Source organism: Zootoca vivipara, chromosome 4 (genome assembly GCF_965207765.1).
Source record: "Zootoca vivipara chromosome 4, rZooViv2.hap1.1, whole genome shotgun sequence".
Lineage (NCBI taxonomy): Eukaryota > Metazoa > Chordata > Lepidosauria > Squamata > Lacertidae > Zootoca > Zootoca vivipara.
In genome coordinates, this window is record NC_142587.1 from 94,920,386 (window position 1) to 94,934,838 (window position 14,453).

At 47.9% G+C, this 14,453-nt stretch overlaps 1 protein-coding gene and 1 long non-coding RNA gene across 2 annotated transcripts in view; one reads left to right on the plus strand and one right to left on the minus strand.

The window, feature by feature from the left end:
- The window catches only part of INTS4 (integrator complex subunit 4), a 30,134-nt gene that overhangs the window by 8,484 nt on the left and 7,197 nt on the right, over positions 1-14,453 (plus strand). Inside the window, exons 7-18 of the mRNA XM_035115459.3 lie at positions 1,217-1,305; positions 2,558-2,678; positions 4,636-4,707; positions 6,133-6,307; positions 6,498-6,703; positions 7,689-7,831; positions 8,479-8,594; positions 9,937-10,070; positions 11,514-11,671; positions 12,669-12,762; positions 13,815-13,895; positions 14,227-14,357. Coding sequence (XP_034971350.3) covers positions 1,217-1,305; positions 2,558-2,678; positions 4,636-4,707; positions 6,133-6,307; positions 6,498-6,703; positions 7,689-7,831; positions 8,479-8,594; positions 9,937-10,070; positions 11,514-11,671; positions 12,669-12,762; positions 13,815-13,895; positions 14,227-14,357 — 1,520 coding nt within the window. The remainder of the gene's footprint in view (positions 1-1,216; positions 1,306-2,557; positions 2,679-4,635; positions 4,708-6,132; positions 6,308-6,497; positions 6,704-7,688; positions 7,832-8,478; positions 8,595-9,936; positions 10,071-11,513; positions 11,672-12,668; positions 12,763-13,814; positions 13,896-14,226; positions 14,358-14,453) is intronic.
- Positions 12,101-13,820, minus strand: LOC148686051 (uncharacterized). The gene is made up of 3 exons (XR_015949737.1): positions 13,546-13,820; positions 12,736-12,836; positions 12,101-12,574 (listed from the first exon to the last, which is right to left on the minus strand). It is a non-coding gene; the product is annotated as an uncharacterized LOC148686051 (long non-coding RNA).

A 14,453-nucleotide genomic window follows, 5' to 3' on the forward strand; every position in this document is an offset into this window, starting at 1 on the left:
TATTATAATTTTGTTTAAAAGTAAGCAGAAAAGATTTTAACCTCCTTTCCGACTACCCACCCACAAAGGGAATGGCCATTTTGCTTTTATGTGATTGGATTGCGTATGTGTGTAAAGATGCCACGGTCCCTAAAAGTGGCAGGACTCTCAAGAGCTACCACTCTGAAGAGCCCCAAAATTGGTGAGCTTTTTTCCAGAGTTGCGTGTCGAGGCTGAATAAAATCCTGTACAGTCTTTAGGCTCCCAGTCCCTGCTAAGCTGGTTTGGAGTTGAATAGAGTACTTATTCATGCCACAGATAGTTAAACTATGGAACTCACTCCCATAGAAGGCAGTGATGGCCATCAACTTGGATGGCTTTAAAGAGGATCAGACAAATTCATGGAGGAACGGGCTATTGTTGCGTCCCACTGTGGAGGCAGCAATGCTTTTGATTACCAGTAAATGGAAAACAGAGTGGTCTTGTGCTCAAATCCTGATCCCTTGTTTCCCACAGGAATCTTTTTGACCACTGTGAGAACAGGATGCTGGGCTAGATGGTCATTTGGCCTAATCCAGCAGGCTCTTCTGATGTTCCTGTGTCCATCAGGGACTCAGGTTTCTTTTTACAGTGGTACCTTGGTTCTCAAACTTAGTCCGTTCCGGAAGTCCGTTCCAAAACCAAGGCGCACTTTCCCATAGAAAGCAATGCACAGTGGATTAATCCGTTCCAGACTTTTTAAAACAACCCCTAAAGCAGCAATTTAACATGAATTTTACTATCTAACAAGACCACTGATCCATAAAATGAAAGCAATAAAGAATGCACTGCAGTCACACAATCAATCCATCAGTAGCTGAACTGGGTTCCACACAGTCACAAAATCAAAAACACAAAATAAATGGCAACAACAGCCAGACCTCAGCATAACACTCAAAACGGAAGTGTGGCGCTCAAATCGGAAGCGTAACACTCAAAATGGAGCACGTGCGGCTTCTGAAAAAAGTTCGCAAACCGGAACATTTACTTCTGGGTTTGCAGTGTTGGGTTCCATGTTTTTGAGTACCAAGGCATTTGAGAAGCAAGGTATCGCTGTATTTTTTAATTTGCTAGTTCCTCCAGTTCGTATCCCGCAGATTACAAAACTTCTTAAAAGATATGAAGGGTAGCATGCAATATAAATATTGGTGGAAGGACTTAGGGCTGATGGTAACTGACTGGAGATCTTCCTTTTCAGGCATGCAAACTCTTAACCGACGACTACGAACAGGTCCGCAGTGCTGCAGTTCAGCTTACTTGGGTCCTCAGTCAGCTTTATCCAGAAAGGTATGTGTAAGGGGGAGAGAGTATAGAGAACCGCCCCCTATCATCAGGAGCAGCTCCTCCCCAAGCAGCCACGGAAGCGCAGGGTCTGAAGGAGGGAGTCAGGAAGCAGAGAGGGAGAGCCAGGGCTCCAGCAGCAGGGAAGAGCCCCTGCTCCACAGGTGGGAAGAGAGAGAGAGAGACGGAAAGGGGGGAGAGGGAGAAGACGGAGCGTAGACCCTTTCCCCCGGCAGCGGAATTAAGGAGGAGGAGAAAAGGGAGGAGATTCGCTGTCCCCAGGCTCTTATGTTGGTCCAAGGGGCGAAAAGGGGCAGTGCCAGATTCTGACACAGAATAGCGCGGACATGAAACCGACAGCTCATCACACTGTAAATAATGTGCACCAATAAAGACTCTGAAAGACAAGTTTGTGGAGAGTCGTTACTCAGGAGTAGCTGTAATAACCTCTGACAGTATGCCTGGAATACCTGGCAGTCCTAAACGAAGGGATGGGGATCAGTAATGACCGATCTTGTAAAGTTAAAAGGCTGCAAAGTTTTCTTTTTCCTGAGTTTTCATGCTGTGTGGGCATGGGAGAGAGAGAGAGAGAGAGAAAGAGAGTTGTCCTGCAGATAATCAAACAAACCATGACTTATTTCTCCAAGGTCTGTTTTGTTTCCCTGCTGCTCTTTGCCTCAAGCCCCTTTTAAGCTTTTTCAGTTGGCATCTCGAGTAAGGTAGCGAAACAAACCATGATTAAGGATGTGTTGTTGGGTTGCGTGTGATGTCAAACCACAGTTGAAAGAAACCAAGGTTTGTAATCCAGCACCAAACCATAGCGTCAGGTTGTGGTTTGTTGGCAGTAAACAACCCATAGTTAAACCACGGGGCAGAATGAGGACGCTCAAATGATGGTTTAATAAAACTGTGGCCAAGCATAATGTGTAAACCGGGCATAAGGTATATGAAGTTTACTAAATGTTATGAAAACCATGGTTTGTTCAAAAGCTTCATTTAAAAGTAGATTGGCTGTGGGTTTTTTCCAGCTTGGAGCCCTGTTTACTCGATGTTCACTTAATGAAAAATGCCTTTTATTTATGCAAGCTAAATTGGGCAAGTGTGTTGGGTAGGATTCCCCTCCCCTCTCTCTGTTCACAACATTTGTAGGGAAAGGTATAGAAGATTTAACTCTCAGCTGAACCTGGCTCAGCAGGTGAGAACAAACCAAGGTTTGATACAGCACCTTCTCTCTTTCTCTTCCCCCCCACCCCTTCAGCATTGTCCCAATCCCTTCCTCCAACGAAGAAATCCGCCTAGTAGATGATGCATTTGGGAAGATTTGTCATATGGTCAGTGACGGCTCCTGGGTGGTGAGAGTACAAGCTGCCAAACTCTTGGTAAGTGCCTTTGCCCCCTGTCATGTCCTTACGCTGTCGGAAAAGAGAGCAAGCTGTCCGTCAGAACATGAAATGCTAGTGGGTTGTGAAACCTCTGGAACAGGGGTCCCCAAACTTACCCGGCTTTGGGCTGGTGCCCACAGCACCAATTGTGTGACGGACCGGGGGCGCGCGTGTGTGAGCACGCACCCATACGCATGCACACATGCTATTTCCAGTACACTTCCAGGTTGGAGGAGTGCCAGAAATAGCTTGTGCGCATGCGCACTGGCCTCCTCTGACCTGGAAGTGCGTCGGAAATGGTGCTTGCACATGCGCACAAGCTATTTTCGGTGCCTTTCCAACCTGGAAGTCGTGAGAGCGGGCAGCGGGGGTTGCTGGGGGCTGCATAAGGGCCTTAGTTTGGGGGAAGCCTGCTCTGGAACATAAAAAGAGCCTGGCTTCTGAATCAGGCCAAAGGCCCGCCTGGTCCAGCATCCTATTCTCACAGTGACCAACTAGATGCCTCCAAGGGAAGCTCGCAAGCAAAACCTGACCACAACAGCACACTCTGCGCTCGTGAAATTCCTAGCCACTTGTATTCAGAGGCATTCTGTTTTTGACTGTGTAGCAGGGTTTCCCAAGCTTGGGTCTCCAGCTGTTTTTAGGGGTCATCCCTAGCTAGCAGGGCCAGTGATCAGGGATGATGGGAGTTGTATTCCAAAAACAGCTGGAGACCCAAGCTTGGGAAACCCTGATGTAGAGCATAACCATCGTGACTACTAGCCTTATCCTCCACGAATTTGTCTGGATGCCTTTAAGAGAGTAAGGAGAGCCTGCAGGATCAGGCCTTCAGAGGGATACCCCCCCAGTGGTAGCAGCCATTGCCAACACGGTGCCCTCCAGACTTAGAATCATAGAGTTGGAAGAGACCACAAGGGCCATCCAGTCCAACCCCCTGCCGAGCAGGAAACACCATCAAAGCATTCCTGACATATGCCTGTCAAGCCTCTGCTTAAAGACCTCCAGTCTTTTTGGACTACAACTCCCATCAGCCTGAGGCAGCAGCATGGCTGTTTTAAGGCTGTGCTTCCTGGGGCTGGTGGGAGTCCAAAACATCTGGAGGGCACCAGGTTGGGAAACGCTGCTCTAGATTTAGCTTGGGCCTCCTCCTCCTCCTGTAAATGGCTTGATATAGCCTCTCCCTAAAGCTCAGTTGGGTGGAGTCTGCATTGGCTACAACACTCCCCCACCCAAACCTGCCTTGAGGTTCTGATTCTTATATAGCTTGAGTGGCAGTTTTTGGGTCATTTTGAGGGGTGGCTAACACCAGGAAATATATTAGAATAAAAAAGAAAAATTCAAAAAAGTGAAAAGAACATAGAAATGGGAAGCAGAGAGTTTCCCTTCCCAAAACAACAACAACAATTTACGGTATTTCTTATACCCCGCCAATATGACTGGGTTACCCCAGCCACACTGGGTGGCTTCCAACAAAATGCAGAGAGGAAGGAAAGAAGCACGAAACCTTAGAAGCTTTCCGAAACAAGGCTGCTTTCAGATGTCTCCGTGAGCCTGCCAATCAAATGGCAGTTTTCAACAGGGAATAAGAAAGGGGGGGGGCCTGTGTGTCACACGGTCTTTCCTCCAGGCCATGGCTAAAAAGTGAAACTGATTGCCAGTCGACTTGGAACAGAGAGGCAGAAAGGACTTTGCGCACAAAGCAGAACAGGCGTAAGGAATTTCTTTGCCACGAGATGTGGCAGCCACTGGCTTAGAAGGCAACAAAACAGATTTGAGAAGGAAAAGGGGGAGAGGTCTTTCAACAGCCATTAGCCCGATAGCTAAATAGACCCTCCTTGTTCGGAAGCAGTGTATCTCTTAGGCTGAGGACTAACAGCCAGGATTTTTATCTCGCCTGTGCTTTGTTCAAAATCATCGTGTTGCTAACTTGCCTCTTTCCCCTCCTTTGTCCCAGGGATCTATGCAGCAAGTTAGTTCTCACTTCTTAGAACAGACCCTGGACAAGAAGCTGATGTCAGACCTGAGGGTACGGAAACTTATTTCATTTGATTTTTCATCGTTTCTGCTGTGCGTCCCATGTCCTGACCTTGGCACGCTGGAAAGTTGCACGACAGGTTCCTCCCTGATGGTCCTCAGATCCTTTTCTCTGTCTGCAGGAGATCAGAAGCTGGCTTTCTGGCAGGTTGAAGCCAGTGAAATTTGAGCCTCGGCTGCATTTGCCCAGCCTTTGTCAGCTTGCAGTAAATCTCCCCCAGGCCATTCTGGTTTCTTTGGTGAAGGGTGCCTTGCACATCTTAAGTCACAGCGATTTGGCATGGAGATGCTGAATGCTGAACCAATGGCTTTGGATATTTGCAGAACTTTGGCAGCTGTTTCAAATGAGCGCCACAAGAAGGCACTGAAGATTCTGGGCGCCTTGTGTGTTGCCCTTGCTTGGAGTTGTGTTAATGGCCTTGGGTGTGCACTTTATGTTACCATTCTAACAACAAACAACAACAACAATTTTAATTTTTTGGTACCCTGCCGTCTGATTGGGTTGCCCCGGCCACTCTGGGTGGCTTCCAGCAGAATATACAAAAACACAACAGAACATCACACATTAAAAGCTTCCTGATAGCTTGGCATTTGAATGTGCAGGCTCTAGTCGGGCATCTAGACAGTTTATATATATATATATATATATATATATATATATATATATATATATATAATATGCGAGTGGCGCTGTAGTCTAAACCACTGGGCCTCTTGGGCTTGCCGATCAGAAGGTCAGTGGTTCAAATCCCTGTGACAGGGTGAGCTCCCGTTGCTCTGCCCCAGCCCCTGCCCACCTAGCAGTTCGAAAGCATGCCAGTGCAAGTGGATAAATAGGTACCGCTGCAGTGGTAAGGTAAACGGCGTTTCCCTGCACTCTGGTTTCCATCACGGTGTCCCATTGCACCAAAAGCGGTTTAGTCCTGCTGTCCACATGACCTGGAAAGCTGCCTGTGGACAAACGCCGGCTCCCTTGACCTGAAAGCGAGATGAGCGCCGCAACCCCATAGTCGCCTATGACTGGACTTAACCGTCCAGGGGTCCTTTACCTTTACCTTATTGTTGAACATAATTCATTCTGGAAGACTGTTCGCCTTCCAAAATGTTCAACAACAAGGCACAAGGAGCTGGCTGCAAGTACAATTGAGAAAATTGAAAAACACGCAGCGAAAGCCATTCAACTTCCGAGGTGCGTTCGAAAAAAGAAGCATTTACTTCTGGGTTTTCGGTGTTCAAAAACCAAAACGTTCGGCTTCCGAGGCACTTGAAAACCCAGGTACCACTGTATAAGAAATTGTCTCTGCAAACCATTTCTGGCATGTTTCAAAAACCGAAACGTTCGGCTTCCAAGGCACTCGAAAACCGAGGTACCACGGTATAAGAAATTGTCTCTGCAAACCATTTCTTGCATCTGCAGCGGAAACGCACAGCCCACGAACGAGCCAAAGAGCTTTTCAGCTCTGGGGAGTTCTCAAGTGGCAGAAAATGGGGTGATGACGCTCCCAAAGAAGAAGTAGACACCGGAGCTGTGAACCTAATTGAGTCGGGTGCCTGTGGGGCGTTTGTCCATGGGCTGGAAGACGAGATGTACGGTGCGTGATGGCTTTGCCGCCAATATCTCCCCTTAAAAAGTTCCTTGATGACTCAAACAGTTAGAAGGGGGCGTGTGTGGACTCCTTAAAGAGGACCTGGTTTCTCCCTCCCCAGCCCCAGCAGAAATACGTAGGGGCCGCCCACACCGGCTGCTCTGACCTTGTCTTTCTCTCGCTCTGCATTTCTCAGAGGTCCGCATTGCCGCGGTCGAGGCCCTCTGCATGCTGGCGCAGTCCTCGCCCTCATTTGCAGAGAAGTGCCTCGATTTCCTGGTTGACATGTTCAACGACGAGATCGAGGAGGTGAGGCTCCAGTCGATCCATACCATGAGGAAGATCTCCAACAACATCACTCTCCGGGAGGACCAGCTGGACACCGTCCTTGGGGTCTTGGAGGCAAGTGTTTCCCCTCCCTTACCCACAGAGCTTCATTTGGTCCACTGATCGAGTTGTTCTCTACCTAGCTGTGGGTTTTTTTCTTCCTCAGTTGCTCCTGGTTCGTGTTTTTCCATCACTTGCTGATAGGTTCACAGAGCTGCAGCTATCCTTCCCATAACTGTTGAATAAATTGGGAGCGAGCAATGGGCTTGTGCTCACCCATCGCTCTTCTCATTTGTTAGTTCCCCGCCCCCCATCTTCACATCTGATTCTGCTGTCCTGCCAAATTGCGGCCAACCCTAACTTCTAAGTGCGTGATTCCCAGTGACGTAGAAAGCTGCAAATTAGCTTCCGGGCCCAATTCAGACTCTTGGTTTCGACCTATAAAGCCTGAAACGGCTCAGGACCACAATAACTTAAGGACCTCCTCTCCCCATATAAACCCGGACTCTGCATTCATCATCTATGGCCCTTCTTCATGTGCCTCCTCCGTGTGAGGTCCGGAGGGTTGCGATACAAGAATGGGCCTTTTCTGCGGCAGCTCCCTGTTTGTGGAATGCTCTCCCCAGGGAGGTTCGCCTGGTGCCTTCATTACACTCCTTTAGGCGCCAGGCAAAACGTTCCTCTTCAACCAGGCTTTGGCTGGTTAATAGTTTACAGCCTTTTAAATGTGTTTGGGAGGGGGGAATTGTTTGTTTTGGTTTTAATTACTGCTTGTGTTTTATTCTGTGAACTGCCCTGAGATCTTGGATGAAGGACGGTATAAAAATTTAATAAACAATTTTTTAATTTTTTTAAAAAAACCGAAATCAGGCTTCTGGTCCACCTGGGCTCAGTACTGTCTGCCCAGACAGGCAGTCTCTCTCCAGTGTTTTAGCACCTAAGATGCTGCCTTATACTCGCTCAAAGCAGCCCACCACTCTGGGTGTTACACGCAGAACCCGCAAGCAAAGTGCCCCCAAGACCATCTGTAATATTCTGAGCCTTTTCGTGCTGCTTTTAGGATTCTTCCCGAGACATCCGGGAGGCTCTCCACGAGCTGCTGTGTTGCACCAACGTCTCGACGAAAGAAGGAATCCATCTTGCCCTGGTGGAGCTCCTGAAAAACCTCACCAAGTATCCTACCGATAGGGATTCCATCTGGAAGTAAGTGCCGCTTCTTAAGGCCAGTGAGCGCCCCTTCTGGGGGCCACATTCATTCATTCATTCATTCATTCATTCATTCATTCATTCATTCATTCATTTCCTTGAACTTACTAGCCACTTTTTTCTTTACAAAAAGAAAATCAAAGCAACTTAGGAAAAACTGCACATGCACGCAGGTCCTGCTTGTTATCCAAAATTTCACTCATCCAAACACAAAGAATTATACCCAAAACTCACTTAAATGCACAGCTGATTGAGATACCCAAACAACTGGCGTTTGCCCACTTCCTTACTTGTTTGTGCTTTGAGTATAGTTAATGCTGTTATTATTGAGTATTGAGTTTGTGCTTTGAGTATAGTTAATGCTGTTATTATTTATATGGCAGGTGTTTGGGTTTCCTCCCCATAAATGTTACGTTAGACAATATATTGATTGCATGATCCCCCTTTTTTTCCCTTCCATTATGATATTTTGTGTGTGTGTCTGTGACTCTTAAGTCACTTGGGCACCTTCTGGTGACAAGCGACTAGTAAGTCTACTAAATAATTTTTTAAAAAAATTCACAACCATCTTGGTATTGGGGTTATTGTGAAAGGGAACCTCTGTATCTTTTAGATGTTCACCACTTTGAATCTGTGTATTATAGGTGCTTGAAGTTCCTGGGAGGCAGACATCCTACTTTGGTGCTTCCACTTGTTCCTGAACTTCTAGGGACCCACCCTTTCTTTGACACCCCCGAGCCTGACATGGATGACCCAGCTTGTATCCTCTTTTTTTTAATGCTACTCCTTCTCCTTCCCTCTGAATGATGCTTGGCTGACTTCAGACACCACCGAGCCCGTTGTTAAAGAGCCATGGTTGGCAGTTGACTGACAAACCAGAACTGGAAACCGTGGGTTAAAATAGGCTTGTAAACTATGGTTTGTGCTATGTTTTGGTCTGATATCTTAAAGTATAGTTTGGGATCTTGATTTCGGGGCACGGTATGGTTTGCTGCAAACAAGAAGCAGAAACTTCTTGTCTGCTGTCTTCACAGAGAAAGGAAGGAGCGTGAATGTCCAAGATTTGACACTGCCCATTCTCACAATGGCAAACCATAGTTAGCCATGACATCAGAATTTGAATAACTTTTGAGTGGGTTTTATAAACAAGGGTAATAGGAATAATAAATGATACAAATAGACCAAGTATTTTCACAAACATAGTAGTAATATCTACAGTGTACGGTTCATAGTTAGTGGTCAGCGTATAAGATCTTGGCTCGTGACTTGATTTAAACAAAAACAAAGGAGAAAGGGAATGGAGCAGACTTAACATTTAACATTGCATAGCCAAACGCCTAATCAGGAACCTTGCGGTTGTGCTTAGATTCAGTATGAGTAATATTTCATTATATCTGAATTGGGCAGCTTACCCTTTCAACAGTTAAGCCACTTTAATTTCAAGTATAGACGTGTCCTGGGACTCCCTTGGCATCGCCTGGAATGTACGAAGCTGCCTTATACCGAGTTAGACCAGTGCTCCACCTAGCTCAATATTGTCTGCACTGACTGGCAGCTCTCCAGGGTTTCGGGTGGGTTTACCACTGAGCCACAGACTTTCCCCAATGACATTTTTGCACTGCTTGCCAGGGGCGTAGGATGCGAGAGGCCAGGGGGGCCATGGCCCCGGGTGCAGAATCTTCGGGGGGGGGAGCGGTGAAGCAGACACCTGGCGTGTGAGCACCTGCCACTCAGCTGATGGGCTGGGTGAACAAGTGCAAAGGGTGCTGGCGCTCGGGCGGGGGCAGAGTGCGGAAGGTGCCCTTCAGCCTCTGCATCCCACCCGGCGTGTGAGCGCCCACCCGTCGGCAGCAGAGGCTGGGTGACTGCACAGAGGGAGCCCGTTCGCCCTCCACGCCCTGCTGTTGCTCGGCAGTGGCAGCAGCCTCCATCCCTGGGTGCTGGATTGGTGGCTCTGGGCCCCTGCCGCTCGCCGCCCCGTGCTCCACAACCATTGCTTCATTGCCTGTGAGCGTTCTCTTTCCAGCTTCTCTCCAAAGTTCCCCCCTGCATGTCCAGTCGCTTTGGAATCTTGCTTTTCCCTTAACCTGCGGCACGAACAGACATTGCGGTCCTGGTTCTCATTTTCAACGCTGCCAAATCGTGCCCAACCATGCCGGCGCTGTTTTCGGATCACACCTTTAGGCACTACGCTTACCTTCGGGACAGTCTCTCTCACCTCGTCCCTCCCTTGAGGGTAAGGAGTCAGCGGTGGTAATGTGTCTCCTGTTTTGCTTCTGTTCCGCTTTCGGAGAATTAACGCTCATAGGAAGACAAAGCAGGCTGCCACTCCGGGCCCAGACTGTTAGGATCGTCCTACTCACATGTAGGACCCTGGCAGAGACACATGCCCTACTGGTATGTTCTCTCCCTTCTGGAGTTTCAAAAGCTTTCTCCAGCCTGAACATCACAGCGACTGACACCAAGAGGCATTGCCACGCTTAGGATCTTGCAGAGTGTTGGCAGTTTGCGCAACAAACTCAGTAGCACAGCATTTTGGCTAACCTACTTTATTTACATATAATACACTCGGAGCATTCTGACTTAGCTCCTTCCTCTTTCTCATCAGACAGCAAAGAGAAAGAACAAAGGATAATAGTCCTATATCACGGAACACAGTAACATCAAAACATCCTGTCTCCGTCACTTCCCACTATGTGGAATGAAAACATACACCGTCATGTGATAGACAACAATCTCATGACTGCAAACACAGAGCATGAATCCTAACATCGACAGCTACAATACACCTTCCATCACCTGATGTCCTTCAAATGTTTAGGACTACAACTCCCACCAGCAGCCATGCTTTAAGCTCGCGGTTAGGCCTTGCTCTGGGTTCATAGAGCATTGGCCACCCTGGAGAGGCAGGGACTTCTGCAGCTGTGTGGGGAAGCAGGGGGTCTTCAGTCTCACCACCTGCTTCCTGGGGGAAAGACCTATCGGAGATGAGTTGCTGTGCTCATTCGGCCTGACACTCCCGGGCAGGTCATGTTTTTGCTAATCAAGAGTTAGCTCCGACTAGCTCGGTGTGGTTTGCTGCTGGCTCCCCTCCGACGCCACCATGGGTGAATTGTAAGATGCAGCTGTACAGCTGTGAGATGGTAGAGTCCTGAGATGGGGAGTGAACTGTACCACTGGAGGCTGTAGTCATACAGTGGCATTTTACTCAGAGGAGACCTGTTGAAGCAAACGAGCATGACTGCGTTAGGCCCGTTGATTTCAGTGTGTCTGAGTAAAATGTAGCTGAATACCTAGTTTATGGAGAGCAGTGATGAGAGAGGGCTTTTGCTTTCCTGGTTCGTTTGGGAAGCACAGTGGGCTGCATCATTCTTCTGCCAGTGATTGGGTGCCATCTGCTTTCTATCGGTGAGCTTCCACATGTCAGGGCTCGCTTGAAGGGGCAAATTTTACCGCAGGCACTTGTTTTCATGGGTCTTCTGGCTCTTGGTCTGCAGCAGTCTTTTCGGAAAAACAAGGGCATGTCTTGAAGGTGGTCCCCATTTCTGATTGCTTCCTGGGGAGCCGTCACTGAAATGCCGTCACTGAAGACGGATAGCAAAAGTGCAGGTGGGAGACAGAAAATTCCAAAGTAGAACGCGATCTCCTGAACTTTGCTCCTCTTTCTCTCTTTGCATAGTTGCCTGGGAAGAAGCTGGCCTCCTCACCTGTGTCCGCTGGCCTCGCCCTCCAGGAAGACCCTTCCCAGGAGTTCCTGCAGCAGAGCCTCGAAAGAGTTTTCAACCTTCAGCACCTAGACCCACAGGGCACCCAGGAGCTGCTTGAATTCACAATTCGGTAATAGTTTCCAAAAAACTAGGAGGTGGCGTTGACCCTTTGCCAATTTGAGGAGCCTTCGGCGATGCTGTGTGTGTGCTTTTCAGTTTCTGGGTTCCACTGCTTCCTTAAAATATTGCACCTGTTGAACAGTGAACCTGTGCAGAGACATCCTTAGTCCTCTGGTACAGCTCTTCCTCTTTGCATTGCATAAATGTTAACTCTGGCGCAGGGTCTGAGAGTGCAATGAAACTTTGGCGGCAGGGAGCCCTCGATTCTGCTGGATCATCGAGGGCTCTGTTTCCCCAACATGGGTTGCGGTATCTAGTATTTATTTTATTTAAATTTATATCCTGCCCCTCCTCGCAAAGGAGCCCCGAGCAGCAAACAGCAAGCAGTAAAAGCACTGAAGCCTCTTAAAAACAATCCCAGTGCAGATGCAGACCTGACTGCTTCAGACTTATTTATTTGGTGGTTGTGTTTATGAGATGCCTCGTCAAATAAATTCTCCGGGCACAGCACGAAGATAGAAAGATTACAAGCTTGTAACAGTAAAACCATACTGCAATAAAACCCACAATGAGCTCAAGAGGCAATTGCAGGTGCTCATTTTAAATACTTTTTTTAAAATTAAACAATATTATCCAGTTGCCCACAGGTAGGTTTCAGAAGTAAGCAAAAACAACTATGTTCGACAGTGGAACAGTCTCCCACGAGAGGTGGTGGACTCTCCTTCCTTGGAGGTTTTTAAGCTGAGGTTGGGTAGCCATCTGTTGTGGAGGATCTAGTGGAGATTCCTGCATTGAAGGGGGTTGGGCTAGATGACCCTCAGGGTCCCAACTCTACAATTCTGCAATGTTGGCCCTGCCCCGTGACATCCTTGCAGCCTGTGTTGACTCGCTTTTTATTCTCCTCCATTTATTCCTGGGAGCGTATAAGCAAAAGAGATGTCAGAGGTCATTAACTCACAATAGCACATAACTAAGCATGTTTTTAACCCTCTTCCTCTTTGCTCTAGGGACCTTCAGAGGTTTGGAGAGCTCCAGTCCGACTTGGCTGGGGTGGCCGACTTCTCGGCTACTTACCTTCGATGCCAGCTGCTTCTTATTAAGGTAGGCCTTCCTCTGGAGCAACATCTGGTCCTCTTTCCTGAACGTTCCCAGTGTGTTGTGGGGTGATGCCCATGCTGCTTAAAAATCAAGCAGACAGCAAACAGTTCAAAGCCAGTCAAACCCAGAGAGAGAGAGAGAGTGTGCGTATGTGCTCATGTATGTGTTCATGTGCTAATTCCTTCCCAAAGCGCAGAGCCCCCCTGCTTTGCTCAGTGTGAAATTGCCAATTTGTACCTCCAAACGACAGCAGAGGAAGTCCGGGAAATCACGGAAGATGCATTAGGTAAATGGAATTGGAATTCAGCACATTAGCTAGGAGCTGACTCGGCAGCCTTTGGAGCTATGGCAGTTGCTGGCTTTGCAGGGGGAAAAAATTCTAGCTTCCTTCAGCACTCCCCAACCCCCAATGCTGTAAACTGGGTACACGATGCAGAAATGGTTGGTAAGTGGATGGAGACTTCTAGGTGTGAGACAGCCAACATACCCTCCAACATTCCACGATGAAAATAGGGACATCCTATCACATTCATTATTATTAGAGGGTATGGAGTTCTGCAACACACACACCTACCTCTTGAGCCAAGGATATAAGTAACATCTGAAGGCGGTCCTGTATAGGGAAGTTTTTTAATGTTCAAATGCTTAATGTCTTATAGTGTTTTTATGTATGTTGGAAGCTGCCCAGAGTGGCTGGGGCAACCCAGTCAGATAGGCAGGGAATGAATGAATAAAACAAAAATAAAATAAATAATGCAAAGCAGTGATAGGGAGCAGGTCTGATACCTTGAGAGGGCCTCCATGTTCAGGAGCAGTGTACCACTCAATGCCACTTGCTTGGGAGCTTCCTTCTGGCACCTGTGGAAGCGGCTTGCTCTCCCTTGAAAGGCCTTTTGACTTGATCCAGCAGGGGGATGCCCTCACAATGTCCTGAGAAGGCAGGCGAAATTGCATCCTTTCCTCTGTTTGCCCTCCAGCCCCAAAGGTCCAGCTTAGGTTTTAACTCCCGGGTTGCACGGGCCATATTGCAGTTAATTCCTGGGCGTCTCTTTCAGGCTCTCCAGGAGAAACTGTGGAATGTCGCAGCCCCGCTGTACTTGAAGCAGAACGCCCTGGCAGCAACCGCTGCAAAACAAGTAAGGCAGGGTAGAAAAAACAAAGACACATTTCACAGAGGCAGAAATCGCTGACCATTTGTAGGCTCCTTGTGTGTGTGTGCGTGTGTGTGTGTTTTTTACTTAATTGTGTGCTATTGGCTTGCAGATTCCAGGAAAGCGAGTGGCCCTGTTGAGAGCTTCCTTTAAAAAAAATAAAAAAATTAAAATCTAATGCTTATAGTAGCACAGAAATGCTAGTATTTTTGTCTCAGTCTGTCTTGAACTAGTTCTGCAGATTCCCATCTGTATGTGCCAGTACCCCGGTGGTAAATCTGTCCAGAATTGAGAACAGTGCTGCTTCCTTGTCTAGATTATGGAAGAAACGTACAAGATGGAGTTCATGTACAGCGGCGTTGAACACAAGCAAGTGGTCATCATCCACCACATGAGGCTGCAGGCGAAAGCCTTGCAGCTGATAGTAACGGTGCGGACTACGAGAGGGTAAGGGAAATCTCCGAGCTTCGGGATGTTCTGGACTTGAACTGCAAGATTTAAATAGCTGGAGGCAAATGATGCGGTTGGGCGTGGAAGGTTCAG